At 42.7% G+C, this 26,006-nt stretch overlaps 2 protein-coding genes across 3 annotated transcripts; one reads left to right on the top strand and one right to left on the bottom strand.

Annotated features, from left to right (window-relative positions):
- Positions 1-496: 496 nt before the first annotated feature.
- LOC134749582 (solute carrier family 35 member F5) lies at positions 497-19,979 on the bottom strand. The gene is made up of 10 exons (XM_063684582.1): positions 19,560-19,979; positions 19,303-19,437; positions 18,691-18,756; positions 17,134-17,226; positions 13,065-13,217; positions 7,868-8,050; positions 6,273-6,414; positions 5,757-5,916; positions 3,179-3,391; positions 497-2,574 (listed from the first exon to the last, which is right to left on the bottom strand). The coding sequence occupies exons 1-10, from the start codon at positions 19,713-19,715 to the stop codon at positions 2,505-2,507; spliced, it is 1,371 nt and encodes a 456-aa protein (XP_063540652.1). The 5' UTR covers positions 19,716-19,979; the 3' UTR covers positions 497-2,504.
- A 318-nt stretch (positions 19,980-20,297) lies between these two features.
- LOC134749581 (lysM and putative peptidoglycan-binding domain-containing protein 3) lies at positions 20,298-21,934 on the top strand. Of its 2 annotated transcripts, none has more exons than XM_063684580.1 (3): positions 20,298-20,471; positions 20,548-20,725; positions 21,201-21,934. In XM_063684580.1, exons 1-3 carry the CDS (start codon positions 20,461-20,463, stop codon positions 21,795-21,797), a joined length of 786 nt encoding a protein of 261 aa, XP_063540650.1. In that variant the 5' UTR covers positions 20,298-20,460; the 3' UTR covers positions 21,798-21,934. The 2 variants fall into 2 exon arrangements, with proteins under 2 accessions (XP_063540650.1, XP_063540651.1); XM_063684581.1 differs by having other exon boundaries at positions 20,313-20,406.
- The last annotated feature ends 4,072 nt before the right edge of the window (positions 21,935-26,006 follow it).

The following is a 26,006-nucleotide window of genomic DNA, read 5'->3' as shown; positions in this document are numbered from 1 at the left end:
GTGTACGGAACGGGATCGGGGTTGTACCGAAGGGATAGAGTGCTAACGCGTAACCACACACTGCGCTACTATTCCTTCGGGCGGAGTGACGGGATCTCGGGGCAAGGACAGTGTGCTGGGCGTCTACCACGCTCCCGGCACTACTGTCCCCAAGGGTAAGGTATAGAATCCTCTAGCAAGGTACCCGGGCTGACGCGTGAACCACACACCGCTCAACGTACCGAGGAAGAGGGGGAAGGAGTCTCTAGGGAGCTGACGCGTGAACCACACACCGCTCAGCTAGAGTGCAGTGCCCCTAGCAGCCGATCCGCGACTGCGAAGAACACTCGCCGATCGCTGCGAGTGCGCGGGGTTATATACGGTTCGGCGCGCGGGGTGCGCGGCGTGGTCGGCGGTGGGGCGCGGCGCTCGGACGGGCGGCCGGTTCTGCGTGGCTGTGTTGTGGTGCCGCCTTGTATGTGTGCGTGCTGTGGCGCGTCATCACAAGGTATCCCCAGAATTTCATAATTTTTTTATTTGTCCAACTTGTTATATGGTCATAGAAGGTGGTATTGAATACGTGACAGAATTAACAAAAACATTTTTTCTCGGTAAGGATGGAAGTTGTGATTCTAAGTACAAATAAAAAGAAAATTTCCAATTCTAACACAAACGTTGGGGGTACAAGTTTAAATACAAATGCCCGTTTACGGTATAAAAAAATATTATATAATATAAATCACCTAGTACAGGTGAGTATTTAATTGTAGAGATTAGTTCGCTGACTCTAGATACGACGTATGGTGGTCATTACAATCTTCAAATTATTAACATTACAATGTTTTTTTATGTATAAAATTCTTCAATGTAAGTACACAAGCGTCATAAACCCCCCTGTGCTTGGTTACACACTACAGATTATAAATGAAATTCACTCAATTCCATTACAAAAACAAACGACAAAACAACAAAAGCGTTTCGTTTAAAAGCGTCAAATGAATCGTTAATTATATTAAAGTAATTAAAATCCCATTAAAATATTGCGCGACGGAATGTCATAATGCTAAATTTGTAGGCAAAATTTACAAAAATGTAGCATTACAACACAATAAAAAAAGACCCAAATTTGAACCTTATTTACTTTAGGAAATATGAATAGGCCGGAAATTTATTTCATTTGGAGAATTGGGATTTGCGCTGACTAACCACAAGTGTACACAAGTGTTACAGCTTACTTTTAGATAGTGTTTAACAAGGTTTTAGTGACGATAATAGTCAGTCGATCCATATTTCCTAAATTTAAATACACAGCAGCACTGGCTGTCTTATAACCGAATGTATTATGAATTATTAAATTATAACCAACAGTTTCTTTAATTAAAAGAACTGAAAGCTGGGCTCTGGGGACTATTGAATAATAAAAATATACCTAATTATCTTTTTATCTCATCATTAGGTGATTTATTCATCAGTATAATACCCAAAGTAATTCAATACAAAAGTTATGTAATTTAAGTCGCGTGTTAAAATTACATGATGATTAAAATTATTGAGATCCCAGATCAAATTAGATAATTTCTTGCTTGTTGGCTGCCCTAGAAACCAGCCTAGATTAAATACAAATAAAGGCACAGAGATAATATAAGAGAATATTGTCACTCGTGAAGGAAGTTCAGCTTAAGTCCATTATGGTATCACAATTTATAACGTCACGTGCACAAACTATAAACATATTATTTACATTATCTTTATCGAAAACCAAATCAAGAATAGAATTCAAGGTTCAAGCAATGATACACACATATTGGTGCTAACATAAAAGTACACACATGATACAAAAAGATTAAATAATAATACCGTACACTATAAAACCTTCTTACGTTAAATATACTTAAGTCAACTATACATATGATTTCACTCGGTCACTATTGTTTAAACTTGTAGTGGTACATCTAACTAAAGTAATAAAATAAATAACAACAAGTATCTGGAATGTTTAGCTATGGTTAACATGCATTTAAAACGTCTAACTCTATGTATAAATGCTATGTTGCGAATAGTGGTATATATTTATATTCATAGTGGTAGTCAGACGACACACTACTCGCTGCGTGGCCGTGTTGTTAGCACTGGCTGTCTCACAGTTCCCTTTAAGCGTCATTGTTACAGTTCGCTTTTTTTTTATTAAAATGAAGCGTGTGAAATAATTATAATTCCAGTCGTAGACAAGTCATTGGCTAAACATTATAATTTGTGGATATTTGTGATATGACAACTTACTTTTGCCGTACTTATATTAGTCAATAATTGACTATTTTAATATAATGATTTGCAAGTTTCATTAACTTAGGACTAACACTAGGATATCTGAACTTTGTCGAAAAAGCAACCATTTGAATTGCAATAAAAAAAACGTTACAAAAATACCAGGCTACCAGCGATGCAAATGAGGTGTATAGCGTGTCCGATGCTCAGACACGCTAGGCATAACAAGAAGTGTCCACACAAACCGTATACGAGGCTCGCTACGTCGGCTCGTCGGCGGTCATCAGCGCCTCCGACTGCTCGTCCAGGTCTGGGATGTTTCTTATCACCCTGGAAATAAAGGAGTATTTGAAGGTTCGGGTTCAAAAACATTTTCAGAAATGGGTCTGTTTTGTTGCTAAAAAGTATGCGATTCACATTACCTCATGCCTTCTAGGTGGAGCGTGGAACATAAAATATGATTCGCGCTCCCATACTATTTGAATGGTGACGAAAATGAAAAGCTTATAAGTCTTATAACAGTTGCATATCTAATACCCGTTTACTATACGAGCTTCATGTATATCATTATCAGGGTCAGGGGGTCAGGGGTAAAGATTTGTTGGATTTTATAATGTAAAATGGTGTAGTCTGAATAATCAATGCCGTAGCTCATATTATACAAGTAAAACAGCGCCTACATTTCGTCACCACGCGGTCTTCGTTAACACCTGGGTCATTCATCGGGTCGGTCGCCGAGTGCAAAGGAGGCAAACGCTTCATGCAGATCGGGCGGTAGTATTATATAATGGGAAGTCACTCAAAGCCATCGGCCCGCAGCTGCGGCCTCAGCCAGGCGGAAGCCGGCTGGCAGCGGGGCGCGCATCACGGCCCGCGGCATCGTCGTAGACTTCGTAAAGTTTTTATGCGGAGATGGTGTATAATGAGAACTCACTCGAAACCATCAGTCCTCAGCCGTGACCTCAGCCACACGCCGGCCGGATCGGCAGCAGGGTCGGCGACGGCCAGCAGCCAGCCGACGCCGGCCAGCAGCCCGGCGGCGGGCCGCCACGCGCCGCCCGCCCACAGCGCGTCCCAGCCCGCGCCCAGCGGCAGCGTCAGCGACAGCGCCATCGTCGCCCAGTGCGACGACGTCAGCGATCGGCCCCTGCGATCGTTATTTACATGTCGTCAAGGGCAGTATGCGTTAAGGTAGCGGAGCGGATCCTAGGCGACCCGAATTCAATTTGTCGTGGCAAAAAAATGTATAAACAACGCTAAAGAGATGATGACGATTAAGGTCAAGTACACATTGTACCTATATAACATAATGTAATTTTTTTGGACGCCTAATAGTCGCGAAGTCTAAAATACTCGATTGCTTCCGCGTCGCAGATATTTCTTGGCCGTATTAATGTAGTTTCCGAGGGCTATTTGTATTCGCTTCCCGCGCTTTTCACGCCAGCCAGGAAGTAACGATATTAACGAAGTCTGAACAAAGCTTACTGAATCAAGGTCGCGGACGTTCCTCGTGGGATACGACTCGTATGTGTCTAAGCAAGCAGAGACGCCATCCATGGGCCAAATTATTTATCCAGCCATGGGACACAAACAAAGGCTAGTAAAAAAAGGTGTTATCTTACCACAGCCACGGCGACTCGAGCAGGAGCGGGCCGAGCAGCGCGTCGAGCAGCAGCCAGGACAGGGCGGGCGCGGCGGGCAGCGCTAGGCCGCCGGGGAACACTCACCACAGCCACAGCGACTCGAGCAGGAGCGGGCCGAGCAGCGCGTCGAGCAGCAGCCAGGACAGGGCGGGCGCGGCGGGCAGCGCTAGGCCGCCGGGGAACACTCACCACAGCCACAGCGACTCGAGCAGGAGCGGGCCGAGCAGCGCGTCGAGCAGCAGCCAGGACAGGGCGGGCGCGGCGGGCAGCGCTAGGCCGCCGGGGAACACTCACCACAGCCACAGCGACTCGAGCAGGAGCGGGCCGAGCAGCGCGTCGAGCAGCAGCCAGGACAGGGCGGGCGCGGCGGGCAGCGCTAGGCCGCCGGGGAACACTCACCACAGCCACAGCGACTCGAGCAGGAGCGGGCCGAGCAGCGCGTCGAGCAGCAGCCAGGACAGGGCGGGCGCGGCGGGCAGCGCTAGGCCGCCGGGGAACACTCACCACAGCCACAGCGACTCGAGCAGGAGCGGGCCGAGCAGCGCGTCGAGCAGCAGCCAGGACAGGGCGGGCGCGGCGGGCAGCGCTAGGCCGCCGGGGAACACTCACCACAGCCACAGCGACTCGAGCAGGAGCGGGCCGAGCAGCGCGTCGAGCAGCAGCCAGGACAGGGCGGGCGCGGCGGGCAGCGCTAGGCCGCCGGGGAACACTCACCACAGCCACGGCGACTCGAGCAGGAGCGGGCCGAGCAGCGCGTCGAGCAGCAGCCAGGACAGGGCGGGCGCGGCGGGCAGCGCTAGGCCGCCGGGGAACACTCACCACAGCCACAGCGACTCGAGCAGGAGCGGGCCGAGCAGCGCGTCGAGCAGCAGCCAGGACAGGGCGGGCGCGGCGGGCAGCGCTAGGCCGCCGGGGAACACTCACCACAGCCACAGCGACTCGAGCAGGAGCGGGCCGAGCAGCGCGTCGAGCAGCAGCCAGGACAGGGCGGGCGCGGCGGGCAGCGCTAGGCCGCCGGGGAACACTCACCACAGCCACAGCGACTCGAGCAGGAGCGGGCCGAGCAGCGCGTCGAGCAGCAGCCAGGACAGGGCGGGCGCGGCGGGCAGCGCTAGGCCGCCGGGGAACACTCACCACAGCCACAGCGACTCGAGCAGGAGCGGGCCGAGCAGCGCGTCGAGCAGCAGCCAGGACAGGGCGGGCGCGGCGGGCAGCGCTAGGCCGCCGGGGAACACTCACCACAGCCACAGCGACTCGAGCAGGAGCGGGCCGAGCAGCGCGTCGAGCAGCAGCCAGGACAGGGCGGGCGCGGCGGGCAGCGCTAGGCCGCCGGGGAACACTCACCACAGCCACGGCGACTCGAGCAGGAGCGGGCCGAGCAGCGCGTCGAGCAGCAGCCAGGACAGGGCGGGCGCGGCGGGCAGCGCTAGGCCGCCGGGGAACACTCACCACAGCCACGGCGACTCGAGCAGGAGCGGGCCGAGCAGCGCGTCGAGCAGCAGCCAGGACAGGGCGGGCGCGGCGGGCAGCGCTAGGCCGCCGGGGAACACTCACCACAGCCACAGCGACTCGAGCAGGAGCGGGCCGAGCAGCGCGTCGAGCAGCAGCCAGGACAGGGCGGGCGCGGCGGGCAGCGCTAGGCCGCCGGGGAACACTCACCACAGCCACAGCGACTCGAGCAGGAGCGGGCCGAGCAGCGCGTCGAGCAGCAGCCAGGACAGGGCGGGCGCGGCGGGCAGCGCTAGGCCGCCGGGGAACACTCACCACAGCCACAGCGACTCGAGCAGGAGCGGGCCGAGCAGCGCGTCGAGCAGCAGCCAGGACAGGGCGGGCGCGGCGGGCAGCGCTAGGCCGCCGGGGAACACTCACCACAGCCACAGCGACTCGAGCAGGAGCGGGCCGAGCAGCGCGTCGAGCAGCAGCCAGGACAGGGCGGGCGCGGCGGGCAGCGCTAGCCGCTCGGCGCCGCTGGCCGCCAGGGCGCCTCCTAATGCCCAGCCGCCCAGGCCGCAAGCACAACCCACCAGTCCTGCCAACCAATAATCAATTACAATCAACTGGCAATTTTACAGTCCGTCACGACTATTAGAAGTATTAGAACAAATTAAATTATTTTCAGAAAATATTTAAAGTAATAAAATTTGTTTTTATTTCAAATAGAAACACTACTATATAAATAGCAGATAGCAGAGGACGCAGGTTCGATTCCAGCCTTGGGCACTGGAGGCCTTGGTCACTGAATTTATTTCAGTTTATAGTCAGTCACGAATCATAAAAAATCCGTAAAAAAATCCAAAACATAAATTTTAACAAAAGTATAGTGCAATAGCTATAAAATAGTAGAAATGCCGAACACCAGGCTACATCCTGATTGATCGCACTGACCGACTAGCAGCGGCGAGTTGATGCCGTCTCCCTTGCGCATCTCAAGCCGGAACAACAACAGGTGTACCGCGTAAGTCAGCGCGGCGCCCAGAGCCGCCAGCACACCCGCCCAGTCCGCCTGCTCCCACACTCCGACCACCACCTGCCGAACCACCAGGTTTCACCATAATCAAAATAATACCTTGACCAGATATTCATTCATTGTATAAGATGTGAAGAAAAAATCGTGCCCCCGAATTTGACAGCTTAAAAAGCGGGCGCTGTTTGACGCTTGTGGTGTACCTGAAGTGAATGGTCAACATCAAAAACAATCAATGAATTTTGCCATACTTCCGGGTGGACTACTTTATAAAAATCTACTCATGTACCACCACCATGTTACTTATTTTCTTTGAAAAGCCTTCTCCTTCTACCATTATCTACCATACCATTTGTGTTTATTACCTATATTACAACCATTTTTATAATGACGACCTTTCATGACGACCAGTCACACGCGTCTCATGACATGATCGCCGCCATGAATCTAGTAAGTGTGTACTCATGACATGATCGAGTATACTTACCAGCCCGGCCGCCGTGAGCAGCACGCCGACCAGCCTGGACAGCGTGAAGCGGTCGGCAGGCGCGGGCCGGAACAGCGCGCCCAGCGCGAGGGCTAGCGCGCCCGCCCCCGAGCCTGGTACATCTCTGGTCACTGTGAGTGTACTCACCAGCCCGGCCGCCGTGAGCAGCACGCCGACCAGCCTGGACAGCGTGAAGCGGTCGGCAGGCGCGGGCCGGAACAGCGCGCCCAGCGCGAGGGCTAGCGCGCCCGCCCCCGAGCCTGGTACATCTCTGGTCACTGTGAGTGTACTCACCAGCCCGGCCGCCGTGAGCAGCACGCCGACCAGCCTGGACAGCGTGAAGCGGTCGGCAGGCGCGGGCCGGAACAGCGCGCCCAGCGCGAGGGCTAGCGCGCCCGCCCCCGAGCCTGGTACATCTCTGGTCACTGTGAGTGTACTCACCAGCCCGGCCGCCGTGAGCAGCACGCCGACCAGCCTGGACAGCGTGAAGCGGTCGGCAGGCGCGGGCCGGAACAGCGCGCCCAGCGCGAGGGCTAGCGCGCCCGCCCCCGAGCCTGGTACATCTCTGGTCACTGTGAGTGTACTCACCAGCCCGGCTGCCGTGAGCAGCACGCCGACCAGCCTGGACAGCGTGAAGCGGTCGGCAGGCGCGGGCCAGAACAGCGCGCCCAGCGCGAGGGCTAGCGCGCCCGCCCCCGAGCCTGGTACATCTCTGGTCACTGTGAGTGTACTCACCAGCCCGGCTGCCGTGAGCAGCACGCCGACCAGCCTGGACAGCGTGAAGCGGTCGGCAGGCGCGGGCCGGAACAGCGCGCCCAGCGCGAGGGCTAGCGCGCCCGCCCCCGAGCCTGGTACATCTCTGGTCACTGTGAGTGTACTCACCAGCCCGGCTGCCGTGAGCAGCACGCCGACCAGCCTGGACAGCGTGAAGCGGTCGGCAGGCGCGGGCCGGAACAGCGCGCCCAGCGCGAGGGCTAGCGCGCCCGCCCCCGAGCCTGGTACATCTCTGGTCACTGTGAGTGTACTCACCAGCCCGGCTGCCGTGAGCAGCACGCCGACCAGCCTGGACAGCGTGAAGCGGTCGGCAGGCGCGGGCCGGAACAGCGCGCCCAGCGCGAGGGCTAGCGCGCCCGCCGCCGACACCAGGAGCGTCGCCGAGCCCGTGCGCGCGCTGCGCAGGCTCAGCCGGTACAGGTAGTTGGAGATGAACCACTACAAACAAAAATAATACCTTATACTGTTGATGGGCATTGAGGTTCGAACCCCGGGTCGTGTTATTAAGTTTTACGAAACTAATGTACGAAACATGATTTGACCTTTCTATATCAGTCGCTTTTCAATGAAGGAAAATTAACTAATCCTAATGAGGCTTGAGTTGAGATGTCAGATGGTATGGTAGTCGCGATGCCGTGAGGTATATTTGACACTGATTTGATTTGAGTATAATATATTTCATTTTAGTTATTTATTTGGAGATCCAACAGCTGTGACATTAACATAAAAATTATAGTAGATACAGGAAGCCAATTATAGGAACTCACAGGTAAATATAAATATAGAATGATACTAAACTAATAGGTACTACACAACATTTATTTGACACAACTCATGAAGTCGCCATATACCTACTTAACTGACAGGAGAAGAACCAGAGTGAGGAAATGCCTCGTAGAACCAATAGCTAATGTGCTGGGGCAGTAGCACCCGGATCTTAAGTGAAAACCTCCAAATAAAAAAAACTTAGCTAGCGCTAACAAGAATCCCTAAAATCCCTAAAAAAGTAGGTCAAAGATCGCAGGAAACTAAAAAACCGGCAAAGTGCTAGTCGGACTCGCGCACGAAGGGTTCCGTACCATTACGGAAAAAAACAGCAAAAAAATTACGTTTGTTGTATGGGAGCCCCATTTAAATATTTATATTATTCTGTTTTTAGTATTTGTTGTTATAGCGGCAACAGAACATCATCTGTGAAAATTTCAACTGTCTAGCTATCACGGTTCATGAGATACAGCCTGGTGACAGACAGACAGACAGACGGACAGACGGACAGCGGAGTCTTAGTAATAGGGTCCCGTTTTTACCCTTTGGGTACGGAACCCTAAAAACTAAACAATAATACCCTGTTGTTTTCGCTGCCCGCGTGGCAGATTGTTCTTCGAATAAGCTGTTACATAAATTTGAACCTTAATACTATCACGATAGGATGATTTTTAAAGAAATTGTTGCTTTAGCACGTGTCGTAAAGACGGGAGCTGACCGCTCCTGACCATACATCGGGGTTTTCGGTGCGGGAATGTTTGACGTTAGCCAACAAAAAGTAGGTATTGACTTAAAACTTACATCTCTAAACAATTTTTTCTCCTCACTAGCTCGGAAAGCCGTCTTTTATCCTTTAAAACAAGCAGCGAAAAACGCATTTTATCCACTAGTGGGGAAAGTAATTTCACCTTGGATGGAGCGTAGCTTTTGACAGATAACAAAACGTAAAACGCTCATAATAATGGTTCGTTCGATATTAATTATCATTAAATAAATGGTTTGAGAATTTGATAAAAAATACCAAATTTAGCTTTATTTAATGATTTTAAGTCATAAACCATAAGAAAGATTTGTTTTTTAAAATGATGTTGAATGTAATTCTGAACGCACAAGTTGAGTCGATGCAATTTCAAAACGCATCGTCAGAAATGTCAACATTGTCAACAAAATTTTTCTCGTCGACTCCGACACGTAAAAATACACAACTTCCAGAGTTTTCTGTTATAATATCGTATTATCGTAAAAAAATTAGTGATTCCAGTGATGAAGATGATCTAATGCCTGTGGATGTTGCACTTTCCTCGCTATAGTGAGGGGAAAAGTTTTGTGTTACACAGGGGTGCAAATGTATTTTACTTCTCTTGTGTTAAAACACTCGCTACGCTCAGGATTCTATTTTAGAACCACTCGCTTCGCTAGTGGTTCAACTATAGAATCCTTTCGCTTGTTCGTGTTTCAATTCGACACTCGCGGGTAAAATACAACTTTGCATCCTTGTATAAAAAATAACTATAGTACTTCTGTTGTTTGTATGGTTTTTTTTTTTTTTGTGTAATTTGACATTTATATTTATGTAATTGTTTTTTGTAATTTTGGGTTAATTTTATTGTTTGTAAAAATTGACATGTAAAAGTGCCCCTGTGGCCTATTTGCTGAATAAATGTTTGATGTTTGAAAGACAGAATGTACTCTAGCATGTTTCTACCTAATGAATAATGAGATAAATAAAAGATTAAATAAAATAATCTTTTTTTATATTTTAACAAACTTTGCTACCAAGTGAAACACAATTTCCTTCACCACATCAACGCTAGGAAAATTTATACCAACTTCAAAACATTACAAATCAAATCCAAATGATTCAAAATCATCATTTAAAAGTCAATTCTACTCGCCGACATCAGAAATTAGCATCAAATTACTTCGCCACTCTTGTGGATAAAATGCAACTTTTTCTTCCGTTTTTGAAGGATCTTTACGAGCTAGTAAGGTGAAAATAAAATTGCATCATTGTCTGTGTGTTGTGTTTTACAATCCGCAGAGAGGTCGTTATTCATTACTATTAGGCATAATATGATGTTTTCTCAGACTAATAATAAATAAAAAAAGCCTTTTATTCCTGGGTAATAAATAAAACATAATCTAAAATTTAAACCTAATTTGTCTATATTAAAAAATTACTCCAGAACCCTCCTAAGAGGTATAGGCCTCTTCCAGATTCTTCCATTTTTTTCGGTCTTGGGCCTCCCATATCCAGTTGGCCCCCGCTATTTTAATTATGTCTTCAGACCAGCGTGCCAATGGCCGTCTTCTCTTCCTTTTTCCATCTGGACCTTTCCAGGCCGCCGCGTGAAAATTCCACCTCTCATCCTGGAGTCTGGCAACATGGCCAGCCCATTTCCATTTTTGTTTCTGGGCCTGGCTTAGTGCGTCTATAATCTTAGTTTTTTCTCGGATTATGGAATGTCTGATCTTGTAAATTTTTCTTATTTTTAGTATACTCCTTTCCATTCCTATTTGGCATGAAACTATCGTCAGTATCGTCCTTTTCGCCTTTGAAGTGAATTTCCATGTTTGGCATGCATAGATCATTGTTGGGAGTATGCACATATCCATTACCTTCTTTTTAAGCCTGATAGGTAGGTTGCTTTTTAGGGTTTCTTTTAGACTCCAGTACTTATTCCAGGTGTTTTTAGTTCTTCTCTCGATTTCCTGTTCGTTTGCGTTTAGGTTGAAGCTTACTTGTTTTCCCAGGTAGATGTATTGGTCGACATACTCTATATTTTCATTTTCTATAGTACCTATATATCTGTTTTTTGTTGCTATTTGACATAACTTTAGTTTTGCTATAGTTCATTTCAAGTCCAACTTTTTTGCTCTCTATGTTCAATGTGTTCATCATATATTCTTGCAAACAGGGCCAGAGGTCATCCGCAAATCTTAGATGTGTCAGGTTTTTTTCTCCAATATTTATGCCAAGTCATTTCCAATCTAGCTGTCTGAAAACTGATTCTAGCACGGCTATAAAAGTTTATCAGACTAACCTATCTGATTACCTCTACTCTTACTCAAATCATTCCCGCACCGAAAGCCCCGATGTATGCTCCTGACCGCTCTGCCAGGCGTGGCTCACTCCGCGATTTTGTCGCGTCGCTACAAGTACATGCGGCCCACACCAATTTTGGTGTCTAGCAGTAGTAGACGCCTGCTCGCGCTTGCGCCACCTTGCGGTCATAATATATCTGTCGTAATTCGTAATAGACGCGATTTGTTAAAGAGTGAACCTTCTGTTCCTAGTACTATTATTTATTCTGTGGCTCTGCATAAAAGAAACAAAGACCTTTGGTAAACAGGTTAGGGCCCGAGCTGAATAAATCATCTCATAAATTTCATACTATAGGCTGACTGGCATAGGTTTGGGAAATTATCTCGCCGGTCTGTCTAATGTAGAATCGGTACGAAAGTTGCAAGACAGGGTAATTAGTTTGTTTATAGTTAAACGTGATTAAAATATGTATTTAATCTACTTTAAACGATTTTTAGAAATCGTTAGGTTTATTGTTTCATTAATGAATGTAATGATTTCCTTAATTGAGCTGTTAATCCTTCGACTAAAATGCCAAGTAGAAAGTCTATTTACTTTTCGAGTAGCCTCTTTTAAAGTCGATACGAAACGTACAATTGCAATAGGACCTGTACAACTTTTAATTTTTGTATTCTTCTTCCGCTACTAAGTCTGTCTAGGTTCTCATCTTGACTGAAACGTGTCCACTGTAAACAGAAGCGTCAAGCGGAGACGGCGGGGCAGTTCCCAGGATAGGCGCGCCTGCAGCGCCTTACCCGTCATCTCGACCGTGTAGTAGGTAGTTTGCCACCAAAGTGGTTTACGCCTCAAACTAGGTCAGGGTAAATTGAATAATAACGTTTATATTCTGTTTTTTATTCCGTAGACTAAAATGACGTTTCATGTGTATGAGATGACATTTCTTAGTACCACATGAAATGTCATTTTAGTCTACGGAATAAAAAAAAACCGGCCAAGTGCGAGTCGGGCTCGCGCTCCAAGGGTTCCGTACAATACACAATTTAAACAATGTATTTTTTATGTGAAACGGCTTTAAAAAACCCGTAGGGGTCGGATCAAAAACTAAGTAATTAAGTCCGACTCACGCTTGACTGCACATTTCTAATAGGTTTTCCAGTGATCTACAGGTAAAGATCTATTTTGTGCATTTTTTTCAAAAAAATTGACCCAGTAGTTTCGGAGATAAAGGGGGGGGAATAGTAATTTTTTGCCAATTTTCTTGAATAACTTCTAAACCGTTTATCTTAAAATTATTAAAAAAATTATATTTGAAATTCTCACAATGAGCTCTTTCATTTGATATGGAACACGATATAGTTTGACAAACCTTATTTTTTAATTTTCTCATTTACCCCCTAAAAGTGGCCCCCGTGTTTAAAATTAATTTGTTTACATTACATGGTCATCTTTGGGTCACAAACTTACATATGTGTACCAAATTTCAACTTAATTGGTCCAGTTCCAGTAGTTTCGGAAAAAATAGGCTGTGACAGACGGACAGACAGACAGACGCACGAGTGATCCTATAAGGGTTCCGTTTTTTCCTATTGAGGTACGGAACCCTAAAAACAGAATATAGTATGTAAGACACTCGACACGTACCGGCACTGTGAACACGAGCGCCATGCGCAGGTGGCGGCGCGTGGCTGCGGCGGCGGCGCGGCGCTGCGCGAACTCGCTGGCGCGGAGCGACGCGGCCCAGGACAGGCGCGCCAGCAACGCCTCGCCCGCCATCGCCGCGGACATCACCCGTACCTGTTGAAAATTAATACGATCGTTCGGCGGTTCTCTAACTCATTTTAAGCAACATATCTCACTATTTCTCGGAGCCTTATATTTTGTTTATCTTCTTATTAGGTAAAACACCGGTTCCTAAACTGGGGGTAAAAAAGCTATCCAGCAGGCAAGCAGCAGGAGTTGTTGATATAGGATATAGGGTAACAGAGTTGATGGGTTTTAATCTTATTTACATTATATTGTATAATGATTGCTTGTAATCATTATAAATTGTGTTTAAATCAATTTCCCCAATAGATCAAGGGGGTAAATTATGAGCAATTGTCCCTTATTAAATAGCTAATAAGCCTAAGAGTGGGAAGAATGCTTATTGTCGAAAATTAACGCGATAGTGTTGCCAGTGCATTATTCCGTGAATACCGTCATTTCGGTAATCTTCGCCTACCCGTTATTATTTTATATACAGAAATACATTTGACTGGCAATTCACCTGGTAGCAGTAGGTATTAGTAGTCTTGCAAAATAATAACTAATAACCATCTACATGATCCCTATACGTACGGTTTTCTAGGCTGCATAATCTTGTTACTCAATTTGTTTAAATTGGCTTGTTAGTGAGACATCCATAGTACGGAAGCAATCATGGTGTAATCATAATCGAACACCATTTGAAGCTCATTCAGAATGCACTTGTGTAATTCTAATTAGATATTTGTTAGAACCTGCGTTCACACTAAATTGTGAGTATGATTTTATGATTTCTAACAGCAGTTTTTAATGCAATATTCCAGTAATTTGTAAATAATTGTCGCATGTTTAAAAAGTTAGCTTTGAGGTGGCAGTTATGACAATCGTTACGCGGTTTGGTCTCACGGAACAGATTGATTGACACATTGGTGGTCCCGTGGAGGCGACAACAGTGATTTGCCACGACGATCATACTGCTACTTCAATGGTCATTGGATGGATCAACTTTTTGTGTTGTTAATCTTTTCGTTATCCAACGAACCATAATCTATTACTTATTTTGTGCCATAATGGTACAGTTTGTTAGAATAAATGTTGTTTCACTTTCTACTACCATGCTCACTAGATGGCCCATTTAGTAAATGGCTTATACTCGTAACGTCGTCACTCGTCACCACCACAAAATGCATGTTTGGTAAATTTAAATACCATAAAATCAAGGTTTTATTTTAAGAACTGTCCAGGGGAATGTAACAATGGTAACAAGTGACACTAAAATAGTTATTTTCTATACAAGTGCGGAAAAGAGGAAATTCGAAACGAGTGGCGATAAATTAAAAGCTGCAGTGTTTTAAATCGACACGAGTTGCGAATTATCTATTCGCACGTGTATCGAACAACGTTTTACAGTACATATGGCCCTTTAAACTTTCGGCATATGCACGAAAAGTGCTCTTTAGTGCAAGAAAGTAGCACCATATGTACTGTAAAGTTTATTTCACTATTCAACCATGGAACTAGTTTTGACTTATTTAAGACTAGCGATCCGCCCCGGCTTCGCACGGGTTACACAAAACCTTTACAAATTATACAATACTAGCTGTTGCCCGCGACTTCGTACGCGTGGATTTGTAACATAATGCAGCAAAAGATATCAGTAGGGGCGGTTAATTCATTTGTTAATAATTATACAACGCATGAAATTTGTCTTTCACTAAGTACGAAGTTTCAAGTCCCTAACTGAAAAAAATTGTTCTCGATATAATCCTTCTCAACACTTACATTTTCAAGTCCCCTATTAAAATAAAATGTTCGCTCCCGATGCAAACTTTATTAATACACTTTTCAAACACGGTGCAATCAGTTTTCGTCTATTATAATATAATGCCCTTTTATCAAGTTTCATGATCCTACCTTAAACGAAAACTTGTACTACATATAAACTACATCATCTTTATAACCCCCTTAGGGGTTGAATTATTAAGAACGTTGAAATAACTTTTTTTGTAATACTATACAATGCCTTTCTAAGAAGTTTCAAAGCATGTTTTAGGGGATGAATATTTAAAAACGCTTAAATTACTTTTCTTGTATTCTAAATATATTCCTTTATACAAAGACTAAAGTCCTGTACGCAAAAAAGGTTTGATCTCCATACAAACTTTCAACCTCTTTTTTACCACCTTGGGGGATGAATTTTCAAAAATGCTGAAATAAGTTTTCTTCCCTTTTAATTAAATATCTTTCTACATAGTTTCAAGTACCTAGCTTAAAATTAAATTAGGACCCCTAGAAATTTTCAATCCCTTTTTAACCACTTTACGGGATGAATTTATAAAAGCGCTGAAATTACTTTTCTTGTATCTAATAATATGCCTTAAAACAAAGATTCAAGTCCCGCACTCAAAGAAATGTTTAATCTCCATACAAACTTTCAACCCCCGTTTCACCACCTTGGAGTATGAATTTTCAAAAGCGCTAAAATCACTTTTCTACTCTTTTAATGATATACCTTTTTTCGAAGTTTCTAATTTCTAGCTTAAAATAAAATTTGAACCCTATACAAACTTTCAACCCCTTTAAGGGGTGAATTTTTAAAATCGCTAGAATTACTTCTATGCTAATAATATACCTTTATACAAATATTCAAGTCCCGTACTCAATAAAATGTTTGATCTCCATACAAACTTTCAACCCCCTTTTCACCACTTTGGGGGATGAATTTTTAATAATGCTGAAATTAGTTTTCTTGTTTTTTTTTTTATATAATACCTTTGTGAAAAGTTTCAAGTTCCTGGCTTATAATAAAATTTGAACCCCAAGACAAACTTTCATCCCCTGTTTAACCCCCAGCAGGGCTTACATTTCTAAAAGCGTAGTAATTTTTTTTTTGTAAGCGGCTCTTATGCCTTTCTAAGTTTTTGTAATGGTTTCAAATTTTCAACCCCTTTTTAACCCTTTTAGGGGATGAATTTTTAAAAACGCTGAAATTACTTTTCCTGTATTCTAATAATATGCCTATATACAAAGTTTTAAGTCCCGCATTTGATAACATTTTTGATCTCCATACAAATTTTCAACCCCTTTTTCACCACCTTAGGGGATGAATTTTCAAAAACGCTGAAAGTAGTTTTCTTGTTTTTTAATAATATATATTTTACCCAAGGTTCGAATTCATAGATTAAAATAAAACTTGAACCCCATACAAACTTTGGACCCCCATTTCACCCCCTTGGAGGATGAATTTTGAAAAACCCCTTCTTAGTGGATACTAACGTTATAAAAACTACCTATTGTAAAAAAAAACAGCTCTCTATAGGTTATAAGTTTTCGCGGGCTTGGTTTCCGCAACTCGACGTCATATAATGCGCCTATTTTCCTACAGCTCTCTAGGTCCAACGGTTTGGGCTGGGCGTTGATTTAAGTGAGTCAGTCAGTCAGGACTTTTACGTTTATATATATAGATGTGTTAAATTGAAATTTATTTTAATTTATTTTGATTTAATTGTAATTCAGTTGTTAATTAGCCTATAATTTGACGTAATTTAACATTTGTTCCCGAAATTTGATTTAATTGTAATTTCACATTTCACTTGTAATTTGGCGTAATTGAATTTAATTTTATATAATTGTGTTATTTTATTTATTTAGTAGGTAGGTTGACATTATTTGTATAGTTATTTTATCTCAATAATATTATTATCTTGTGAGCGTCTTGGGGTCACCTGTAAGCCCGCAAGAGATTTTCACAAATAAAACAGTAAAATAATAAAACAATAAAACCTTCCTCAAGAATTACTCTATCGATAGGTGAAATCTGCATCAAAATCCGTTGCGTAGTTTTAAAAATCTAAGCATACATAGGGACAGACAGAGAGCAGAAAGCAACTTTGTTTTATACTATGTAGTGATTAAATTACTCTTTCCTATTGGAATACAAATAATGTTGTTACATTTTGAAACTTACCTCAGCCACTTTGTTGAAGCGCACTGCGCGAGGAGTTGCATCATCACTGTCTGTTGTCTCTCCGGCACGGACAGGCACAAATGTTGAGTCTCCCTGTTCATCACACACATAATTTAACTCTTGTCACCCAGTGACATTACAGATATATTTATAATGTTCAATGTGTATCTAGTAAACTAAATTTCATAACATTTTTCATACATTGAAACATTGGTGGCCTAGCAGTAAGCTGTGCAACTTTTAAAACAAAGGTTGTAGGTTTGAACCTACCAATGAATTTATCGAAACCTATGTACAATAGTAAATTTCGTGCTAGTGCGGAAAGTATGTCATTACTTCACGAGTACCGAGATATCTTGCCACGAGCCGTAGGCGAGTGCAAGACTCGGGACGAGTGAAGAACGACATATCCGCACGTGTATCGAACGACGTTTTTTAATACAGTTGCGAAAAAATAGGAAAAGCAACAAGTATTAAGGAATGGAATTCGAAGTGACAACTATTTTATTCTGTGACATCATTGACATTGACATTATGAAGAGGTGTTTTTCTAGCTATTATTCGACTAGAATAGATTTTGTTATTATTATTGAACCCACTTCAATGAGTTTTTTTTTCAAATGCATGTTCTATAAGACAGAAACAATTGTAAATATTAAAACATTGTACTATTATTACCTAAATATCATTATTTACGATAATTTGTGTATCGTATATTTATAAAAACAAAATCGTATGTTGCCTTTGGAAACTTAAAACATTCTTGCAGTAAGAAAATACGCCTCTTCTTTGACAGGCGTTCCGTTCCATTCAGACAACTTATTAAGAACGGTTTTTCAACATTAAAAAATAAACGTGTTATAATACTTATAATGATGAAGAGGTAAGTAATAAAATATGAAATATGCATATTTTTCGTATTCTTACATTAACAGTAGGTTTTTTATGTTGATTACGACGTTTAAAGGAAACTAATATAAACACTCATCAATAAGTAGTCATGAATTGGAACAAGTATAAATTTAAAAAAATTGGAAAAGTAAAAAGCACTAGTTCGCGAAAACCAACTTTCCACACGCTAAACAGCCACGAAAAGTAGCACTTTTTGAGCAACTATATTAAAAAAATTCATTTGATATTTACCTTTTCTGCTTTTCGGTGAAGGAAAATACTGTGAGGAAACCAGACTAATCTCTTATTGAGATAGGCTTAGTTTCCCCTCTGGGTTGGAAAGTAGTCACTTTCAGTAATACCTATGTAAATTTTTGGTATCAGGTCTCCATGTGAGCCATGACTAAAAGCTGGGACTAGGATGAACATTTTTTATACAAACCTAATCTACGCATAGGTTTAGAGTAATCAAGCTAATGAAAATATTACCATGACAATTACAATGACCATTTTTATATTGTTGCTTTTGTGCAGCAGTAAACGCTGAGTACATTTTTTTTAAATATGACACAATTTCCGCTCACAATTTGGATGTTTACTTGTTTACATCAGTACTCATTGGTATAATAAAATACACTCCACATACTCTTCTGTTTTATAACTTACCAAACTATTGTTCGATTCAGTAAAAAAGTTATCCTCATCTGCCTCAGCATTGGGTTCTAACAATTGCTGAAAAAAAATACATTGTCCATAAATTTCTTTCAGACATTTGTACTTCAAATGTGTACAGTAAATTCATTTTTTATTGTACTTGGTGATTGTTATCTGTGATGTCATGAATCAAGATAGGTGAAATTTAACCTTGATAACAAGAATACATGCAAACATATTAGTTTTAGGCATAGGACATCCCTGTTGGACATATAACAAGATTATTGCCTAATGAAAATACAAATATAATTCACCTAGTTAGGCAAATTTTGGACATGACAATGGTATACATTTGGGCATATTCACCAACTAACAATGTTTAAAGAAAAATACTCATATAATTAAACATGGTTTTGTGAAAACTGTAATAGATGTCATATATTAAAGAAAAAGTGACGAAGCCCTCCAGTGGTGAAGGCCGGATTCGAACCGGCGTCTTTAGCTATCGCGGCTCACACACAAAACACAAATTAAAATATTTAATAAAATAATTTGATTTGTTCCCAAACTTGTTCATGGTTTTGTGAGTTGAGTGTGTGTTAATTTTATGTATAACCAACTTACTGTGTAATCTGCAGGTCTACAGGGGTCTCGGGTGGGCGGCGAGAAACACAACCCCACAAGGTAAACAAATAACAAAGAGCTGCGTATGTAGGACACCAGGAACGGCCTATCTATTTTTTCCTCTGCATAGATGTACTGAAAAAAAAAATACAAATATTCTTAACAGTTTATTACATTATACAGATACCCATAGAAAACTTAGCGGACCTATTTCTTTCCTTATGACAAAACGTAACTGCAACACAGGCAAGGTTTACCTTTGTCAGCTCGGACGACACCACCCACAATACATCAACCAACAAAAGGATGAACAATCCGAACACAAACTTCTTTTTACTGAAATGCTGGATGTCGTCGTTATCATTCTTGTTATTTTGGGTAACGCGAAAATAGTTGTGGCATAGAATCAACATGAAGACGACTTATAAATTCAACTTAAACAAGTTTGAAATCAAGTTATAAGATGCTTGCGTCCATAGTTTTGTATTGTAGATCATCTATTTGCCGAACTCCTGTTTGTGTCACTTTAACTTAGTGTTTGATTATACACGACCGCTTCTTAATGAAACATTTATCGTTTATTCTATTATTCTGACATAAATACCTATTAAATACAAAATATTTATTGCAAGGAATTGCAAAATTTTGGAAGCAATAAAGCACTAACTGTCAAAATCAATCGACAATTTTTTTTTTATAGATATAGGTACATGCAAAGAATATATGATTAAGATCAGCGGGATCAGCTTCACATGTACATGCAGAACTGGCCACGCGATTTAGTCGTTTCAGGTGTTCCGGTGTACAAACGTGACCCAATCTCATTCGAATTAACATACTAGTTGCAGGTTTTGGCAAAGAGATTTTAGCAATCGACAATCTTCATCCCTCGTGTCTTCATTCATCCTCGGCGCGCGGTACGGCTGTGGCTGCACGCGAATGTAAATCGGACTATTATAGAGTTGTAGTATCTATGGGCTACTCATATGTCATAAAAATTCCAAATTGTCAAAAATCTCACCGAGTTTCTTTGATCAACAAAGAGTTAACAGCTGTTTTGTTTCATTAATAATTTTGTGTTCTTAAAATAATTGAGAATTTAAGGTAGTTTTACGTTTATTTAGGTCATGTTAGTTGTTAGTGGTAGAGTAGTTAAAAATGAAACAACGGTAAGTGTAGAAGTGTCGAAATATTTAATGAAACCTGTTTGGTGTTTACGTGTTATTTACGCAAGTTGTTTATCAGGACGCGCCTCATGCACGGGGATGAGTTTACCGGATATAACATGAGTGTGAAAAAAGACGACGGCCAAGATTCTTCTGAAATTCCCCTACACAAGATGAAGTCGCAAGATCATTTTATTGAGGCACAGGTTCAAGATGGTGACACGTTACAAGCTATTGCGTTACGATTCCATTGTTCCGTAAGTAGAAAATAAATCATCTCTAGGGTTTGTTATTTTTTCACACATTATGACCCTGCAATATTTATTGTTATATTGCAAATTGCAACCAAAGCATCATTATGTTTATATTGATAATATAATGTTTTTCAACTTGTTATAAACCGGACAAGTGCAAGTCGGACTCGCCCATCGAGGGACTCGAGGGTTCTGTACTTTTTAGTATTTGTTGTTATAGCGGCAACAACTGTTTTTAGCTATCACGGTTCATGAAATACAGACAGACAGACGGAACAAAGGAGTCTTAGTAATAGGGTCCCGTTTTTACCCCTTGGGTGCGGAACCCTAAAGTCTAGGTACCTACATATATAAACTCAGAATACATACATGGTATTATAATCCTTTTATCAGTTCAGATATATTAGCTACATTTAGATATAATCTTAACACGCAGATGTTTATTGTTAATGTAAATGTTGTTTATTATCTTTTGCAGCTCGCAGAATTAAAGAGAATCAACCACATTCATAAAGATAATGAAATATATGCAAGAAGGACTGTTAAGGTTCCAGTTACTCCCTACTCAGTACTCACAGAAATTACGTCACCACGTTTGGATGCTGTGCCTTCAACATCTAAAACTATGCCGGGAGTGCAGTCAGTAATAGATAATCACAAAACGTTTCTTCCACCTGGTAGTCAAAATATAGATAAAGAAATAAATGGAAACAATGACTTTGCTATAGATTGCAATGCCATAGTAATGAACAGTACTCTAGCCCCAGCGGTCATCCCTTATACAGATGTAGAGCCGGCTGAACCAATCACAGAGGACACCCAACTATTGCCAAATAAACTGCGTGAATCGGTAGAAACAGTGGTTGTGAAAGAACTGACATCACATGGTGCAGATTTTGGTATGAAATGGTATCACCTGCTCTGCTGTGTGCTGATATTAGGAGTTGTGATACCATTAGTTTATGTATTCTTTTATCTAGATAAGCATGAAATCGTGGAAATTGTGGAATCAAGTACAAAAGCTGTGCTAACAAATACAAGTGATGATGACCTGCCACCTGGACATAGTCAATGACCATCGACTTTTGTATACTTGATCTGATCAAAAGCTTTAAGTTTTGGTGGTATTTCAGCAATTTTATAAGATTGCCTTAATTTAAGAATAGACAGAATGCATGTGACTTGAAATAAATATCATATTTTCTATTCCAATCTTGTTTTAATACCCAGTCTAGCCATAAATTCTGTTACACAGTTAATTGTACATAACAACTATAATAAACTCTTTACCAAGATCATTACTCTACGCCTTACCAAAAAACTTGACTCATATCAGCCAATGGAGCAACCCGGATTTAAAAGTGGTAGCAGCACGTTGGATCATATATTGTCAAGGAGAATCATTATAGAAAAGACGACTGAATATCAAATGCCTTTGTGGTTAGCATTTATAGACTATAAAAAATCATTTGACAGTGTTGAAACATGGTCGGTCATAGAATCACTACAAAATGCACGCATAGATCACTTATCAAAAATATGTACAAGAGAGCCACCCTAAAAGTGAACCTACCCCCGCTGACCGAGCCAGTTCGGATTGAGAAAGGTGATACGTTTTCACCGAAACTGTTTACTCTGGTGCTAGAGGAAATCTTAAAAAGCCTGAACTGGGAAAAGCGTGGATTGAATATTAGGGGGTAGTCGCTTGAATAATTTGCGGTTCGCTGATGATATTGTCTTGCTGGCAAGCGACCCTGCTGAACTTCAAAGCATGATCCAAGAACTCAGCGATGCTTCCATACGGTGTGGCCTGGAAATGAATCTAGACAAGACAAAAGTTATGACCAACACAGATGTCAAGGCGGATATCACAGTTAACCATACCGCCATCGAAACTGTCGATAAATACGTGTATTTGGGACAAGAGATAGTGACTGGAAAAAAGAACCAAATCAATGAGATCAACAGACGCGTACGACTAGCCTGGGCAGCCTATTCCAATCTCGAGTTTGCCTTCAAAATGAACCTTAGGCCGAACAAAAAGCACGCATATTTGACCAATGTATCCTGCCTGTTCTCACTTAAGGAGCTGGAACCTGGGTTTTCACCAAAGCCATACTACGTAAATTGAGCGTTGCCCAGCGGGCGTTAGAGAGAAAATTGGTGGGGATCACATTGAGAGACCGTAAAACAAATGAATGGCTGAGACAACAGAGCAAAGTCAATGATGTTATAAAACGCGTAGCCAATTTGAAGTGGGAATAGGCTGGTCATATAGCACGAAAGACCGATTCGTGGAGCAAACGTCTACTCGAGTGGCGACCATGGGGGGAAGAGCGTCCTCAAAGTAGACCCCAGATGCTTTGGGACGACGACATTAAGAAGACTTGCACAGAACCGCGACGAATGGCGCAAAATGAAGGAGGCCTACACCCAAAGGGTAGAAGCTAAAGAGAGAAAGAGAGAGAGAACAATTATAAATGAAAAGTTATTGAAATAAATTTTATATATGAGATAGACAAACTAATTACGAATTAAAATGCGTAAAGATTATTGGACTTTGTCATCTCTTGCGTATTTACGTGCGTTAAGCAGCGAAGTGCCTCAAAAATACGCACGTCTTTTTAACCACCTCCGTCGGGAATTTCGACCCCAAAGCTTTAATTTTTTCTGATGTATCGCGTAGAGCAGGCCTTGTTCTCTAAGATACATAAAAAAAGAGTATCCAGTGGATCAAACGTTGATTTACCGAGTCAGTAGGTAAGTTGCCTCAATAACCTTGGTAAAATTAATCCATATTCAGGTTTGGGAAGTAGGAGTTACGTCTTTGAGGTATGATATGAGCTTTAACAAAATTTCAATCTTTTATGTTGCAAATAGGTAGGTTAAACTAAGCGTCTATTACGGTATTTTGTTACACTCGTGCACGTGTATTCACTAAAATGGATCAATTTTTCGCAATAATTGGGCTTAGTGACCCTTTTATCTGGGCCTGCTCACAAAACCATATAGGCCAGGAAATGAATGCCCAAAAAAAGTTATAGAGGGAAATACTTGGAACACAATTTTTGACTTCGTAGCTTTGTTTGGACTAGTTAGGAGATGAACATATCAAAAGTCCCCGGCCCTAACCCTGGTGCTGGAGGGGGAGAGGGGGGTACGAAGGTTCCATTTTTCGATTGTCGGAAACTATGCGTCTGAGCGACTTGGCCACTTATACAAAATGAAAAGAGATTAATTTGTTACAAGTTTTATTAAATCAAGTTTTTCGATATCTTGTATAGTTTTTGAGATATCCGCTCTTGAAAGTTTATTTAGGGCTCTCATTTTTATCTTGATTATCTACAATGAAGCTGCTAGGCCGGGTTTGGTATTGTTTTCGTATAAATCGGGGGTGCTGAATTCATTTATGGTATCAGCATTGACACCATTCCTAAGTAAACAAAAAATTAAAAAAAATGATTTTATTAAACTTCTCTTTACGCTTAAACCGCTGAACCGATTTCGTTGAAATTTGGTATAAATGGTTTGGGTCCCGGGATAGTAGTACATAAGATAGTTTTGGCTTGCTGGAAAACGCTGTTGATGCGGACAAGGCTAGGCTTATGGCGGTGTCTAGGCCGGAGGTTGGGGCATGGTTGCATGAGCTTCCCTCCAGTCTCCACACATGGCACCCTTCTCGACAACAACTCTATGCGGGTGGCTGTCGCTCTTCGCCTGGGCTGCGATGTGTGCGAACCTCACATGCATCTGCGGCACTATGGTTGAAAGTAATGGTCATCATGCGTTAAGTTGTTGTCGATGTGTGGGGAGGTTTCCACGCCACCATGCCCTAAATGACATTGTGAGGAGGGCACTTTTGTCTGCAAATGTGCCGTGCATGTTGGAACCTCCAGGCCTAAGCCGGTCCGATGGCAAAAGAGCTGACGGGCTGACACCTATTCCATGGGAAAAGGGTAGGTAAGTGTCTACTTTGGGACGCGACATGTGTCAGCACGTATGCCGCCTCGCACATTGGTCGGACGGTCCGGACGGCAGGAGCGGCGGCTGAAGGCGGCACTTAGGAAGCGCGACAAGTACTCGGCGCTGCTGACTAGATATATTTTTGTCCCTTTAGCAGTGAAGACGTCTGGGTGGTGCTGTACAGAGGCCAAAATTTTCTTGGGCGAATTGGGGCAGCGTTTGAGGGAATGGTCATGACCCTCGTTCCGGGTCATTCCTGATGCAGAGGCTGTCTGTCGCGATCCAGCGTGGCAACGTGGCGAGCGTGATGGGCACCTTTGCGTCTGGACGGGCGCGGGACGAGTGGTTTGACTAGGTTCTTAGTTGTGTCTTTTTTTAACCGACTTCAATTTCATAGGAGGAGGTTCTGTATTCGGTTGTGGCAATTTTTTTTTTTTTTTTTTTACTTTTATGTATGTTTACCGATTACTCCGAGACCCGTGGTCCGATTTGAGAATTTCTTTTTTTGTTCGAAAGGAGCTACTTCCAAGTTGGTCCCATATTAATCTGGTTCTGATCTGATGATGGGATCCCTGAGGAATTGAGGGAACTCCTCAATTTTCAAATTGGTAGTTTTCGAGAGAATGATAATGAAATGATGAAGTGGTCCTGATGATGATGATTGTTTTGATGATAGTGATGATGATTTTTTTAATGTAGGATGTTCAGCGATTACTCCGACCCGTGGTCCGACTTGAACAATTTTTTTTTGTTTGAACGGAACTACCTCCAAGGTGGTCCCACATTAATCTGGTGCTGTTCTGATGATGGAATCCATGAGGAATTGAGGGAACTCCTCATTTTTTAAAGGCACATGTATGGTGATTTGGGTGTTTTCTTAAGCAACTCGAGCATTTTCTCGCGAAAACCACCAATTTGATGAAGTGGAGTTGATGATGATGATTGTTTTGATGATGATAATGATTTCAGCGATTACTCCGGCACCCATGATCCGATTTGAGTAATTCTTTTTCTGTTTGAAAGAAGTTACCTCCAAGGTGTTCTCGTAATATTTTTGGTTTTGATCTGATGATGGAATCCGTGAGGAATTGAGGGAACTCTTCAATTTTTAAAGGCACGTGTATGGTGATTTCGGTCTTTTCTAAAGTAACTCAAGCATTTCCTTCCAAAAACCACCAATTTTATGTAGTGCAACTGTAGCCTAACTACGAGTTTGACACTAAATATTCGCTAGCGTCTTCGTAACTTACTTTGTAACTTGTAACTTACACTAATATGCCAGTACGAGCGAGATGTATAAACATACAGTTACGCACACTAT

Source organism: Cydia strobilella, chromosome 18 (genome assembly GCF_947568885.1).
Source record: "Cydia strobilella chromosome 18, ilCydStro3.1, whole genome shotgun sequence".
Classification (NCBI taxonomy): Eukaryota; Metazoa; Arthropoda; class Insecta; order Lepidoptera; family Tortricidae; genus Cydia; species Cydia strobilella.
Note: the sequence above shows the minus strand (reverse complement) of the source record. Positions and strands in the feature narration are given on the sequence as shown.

What these genes read in the sequence shown, in the direction of transcription:
- LOC134749582 (XM_063684582.1), bottom strand. Translation starts at nt 19,715, where the DNA reads ATGTTGATTCTATGCCACAACTATTTTCGCGTTACCCAAAATAACAAG. An exon ending in CTGAATCGAACAATAGTTTG is followed by an intron (nt 17,227 to 18,690) that starts GTAAGTTATAAA and finishes TGTGATGAACAG; the next exon opens with GGAGACTCAACATTTGTGCC. An exon ending in CTGAGGACTGATGGTTTCGA is followed by an intron (nt 2,575 to 3,178) that starts GTGAGTTCTCAT and finishes CTTTATTTCCAG; the next exon opens with GGTGATAAGAAACATCCCAG.
- LOC134749581 (XM_063684580.1), top strand. An exon ending in CGTTACGATTCCATTGTTCC is followed by an intron (nt 20,726 to 21,200) that starts GTAAGTAGAAAA and finishes TATCTTTTGCAG; the next exon opens with CTCGCAGAATTAAAGAGAAT.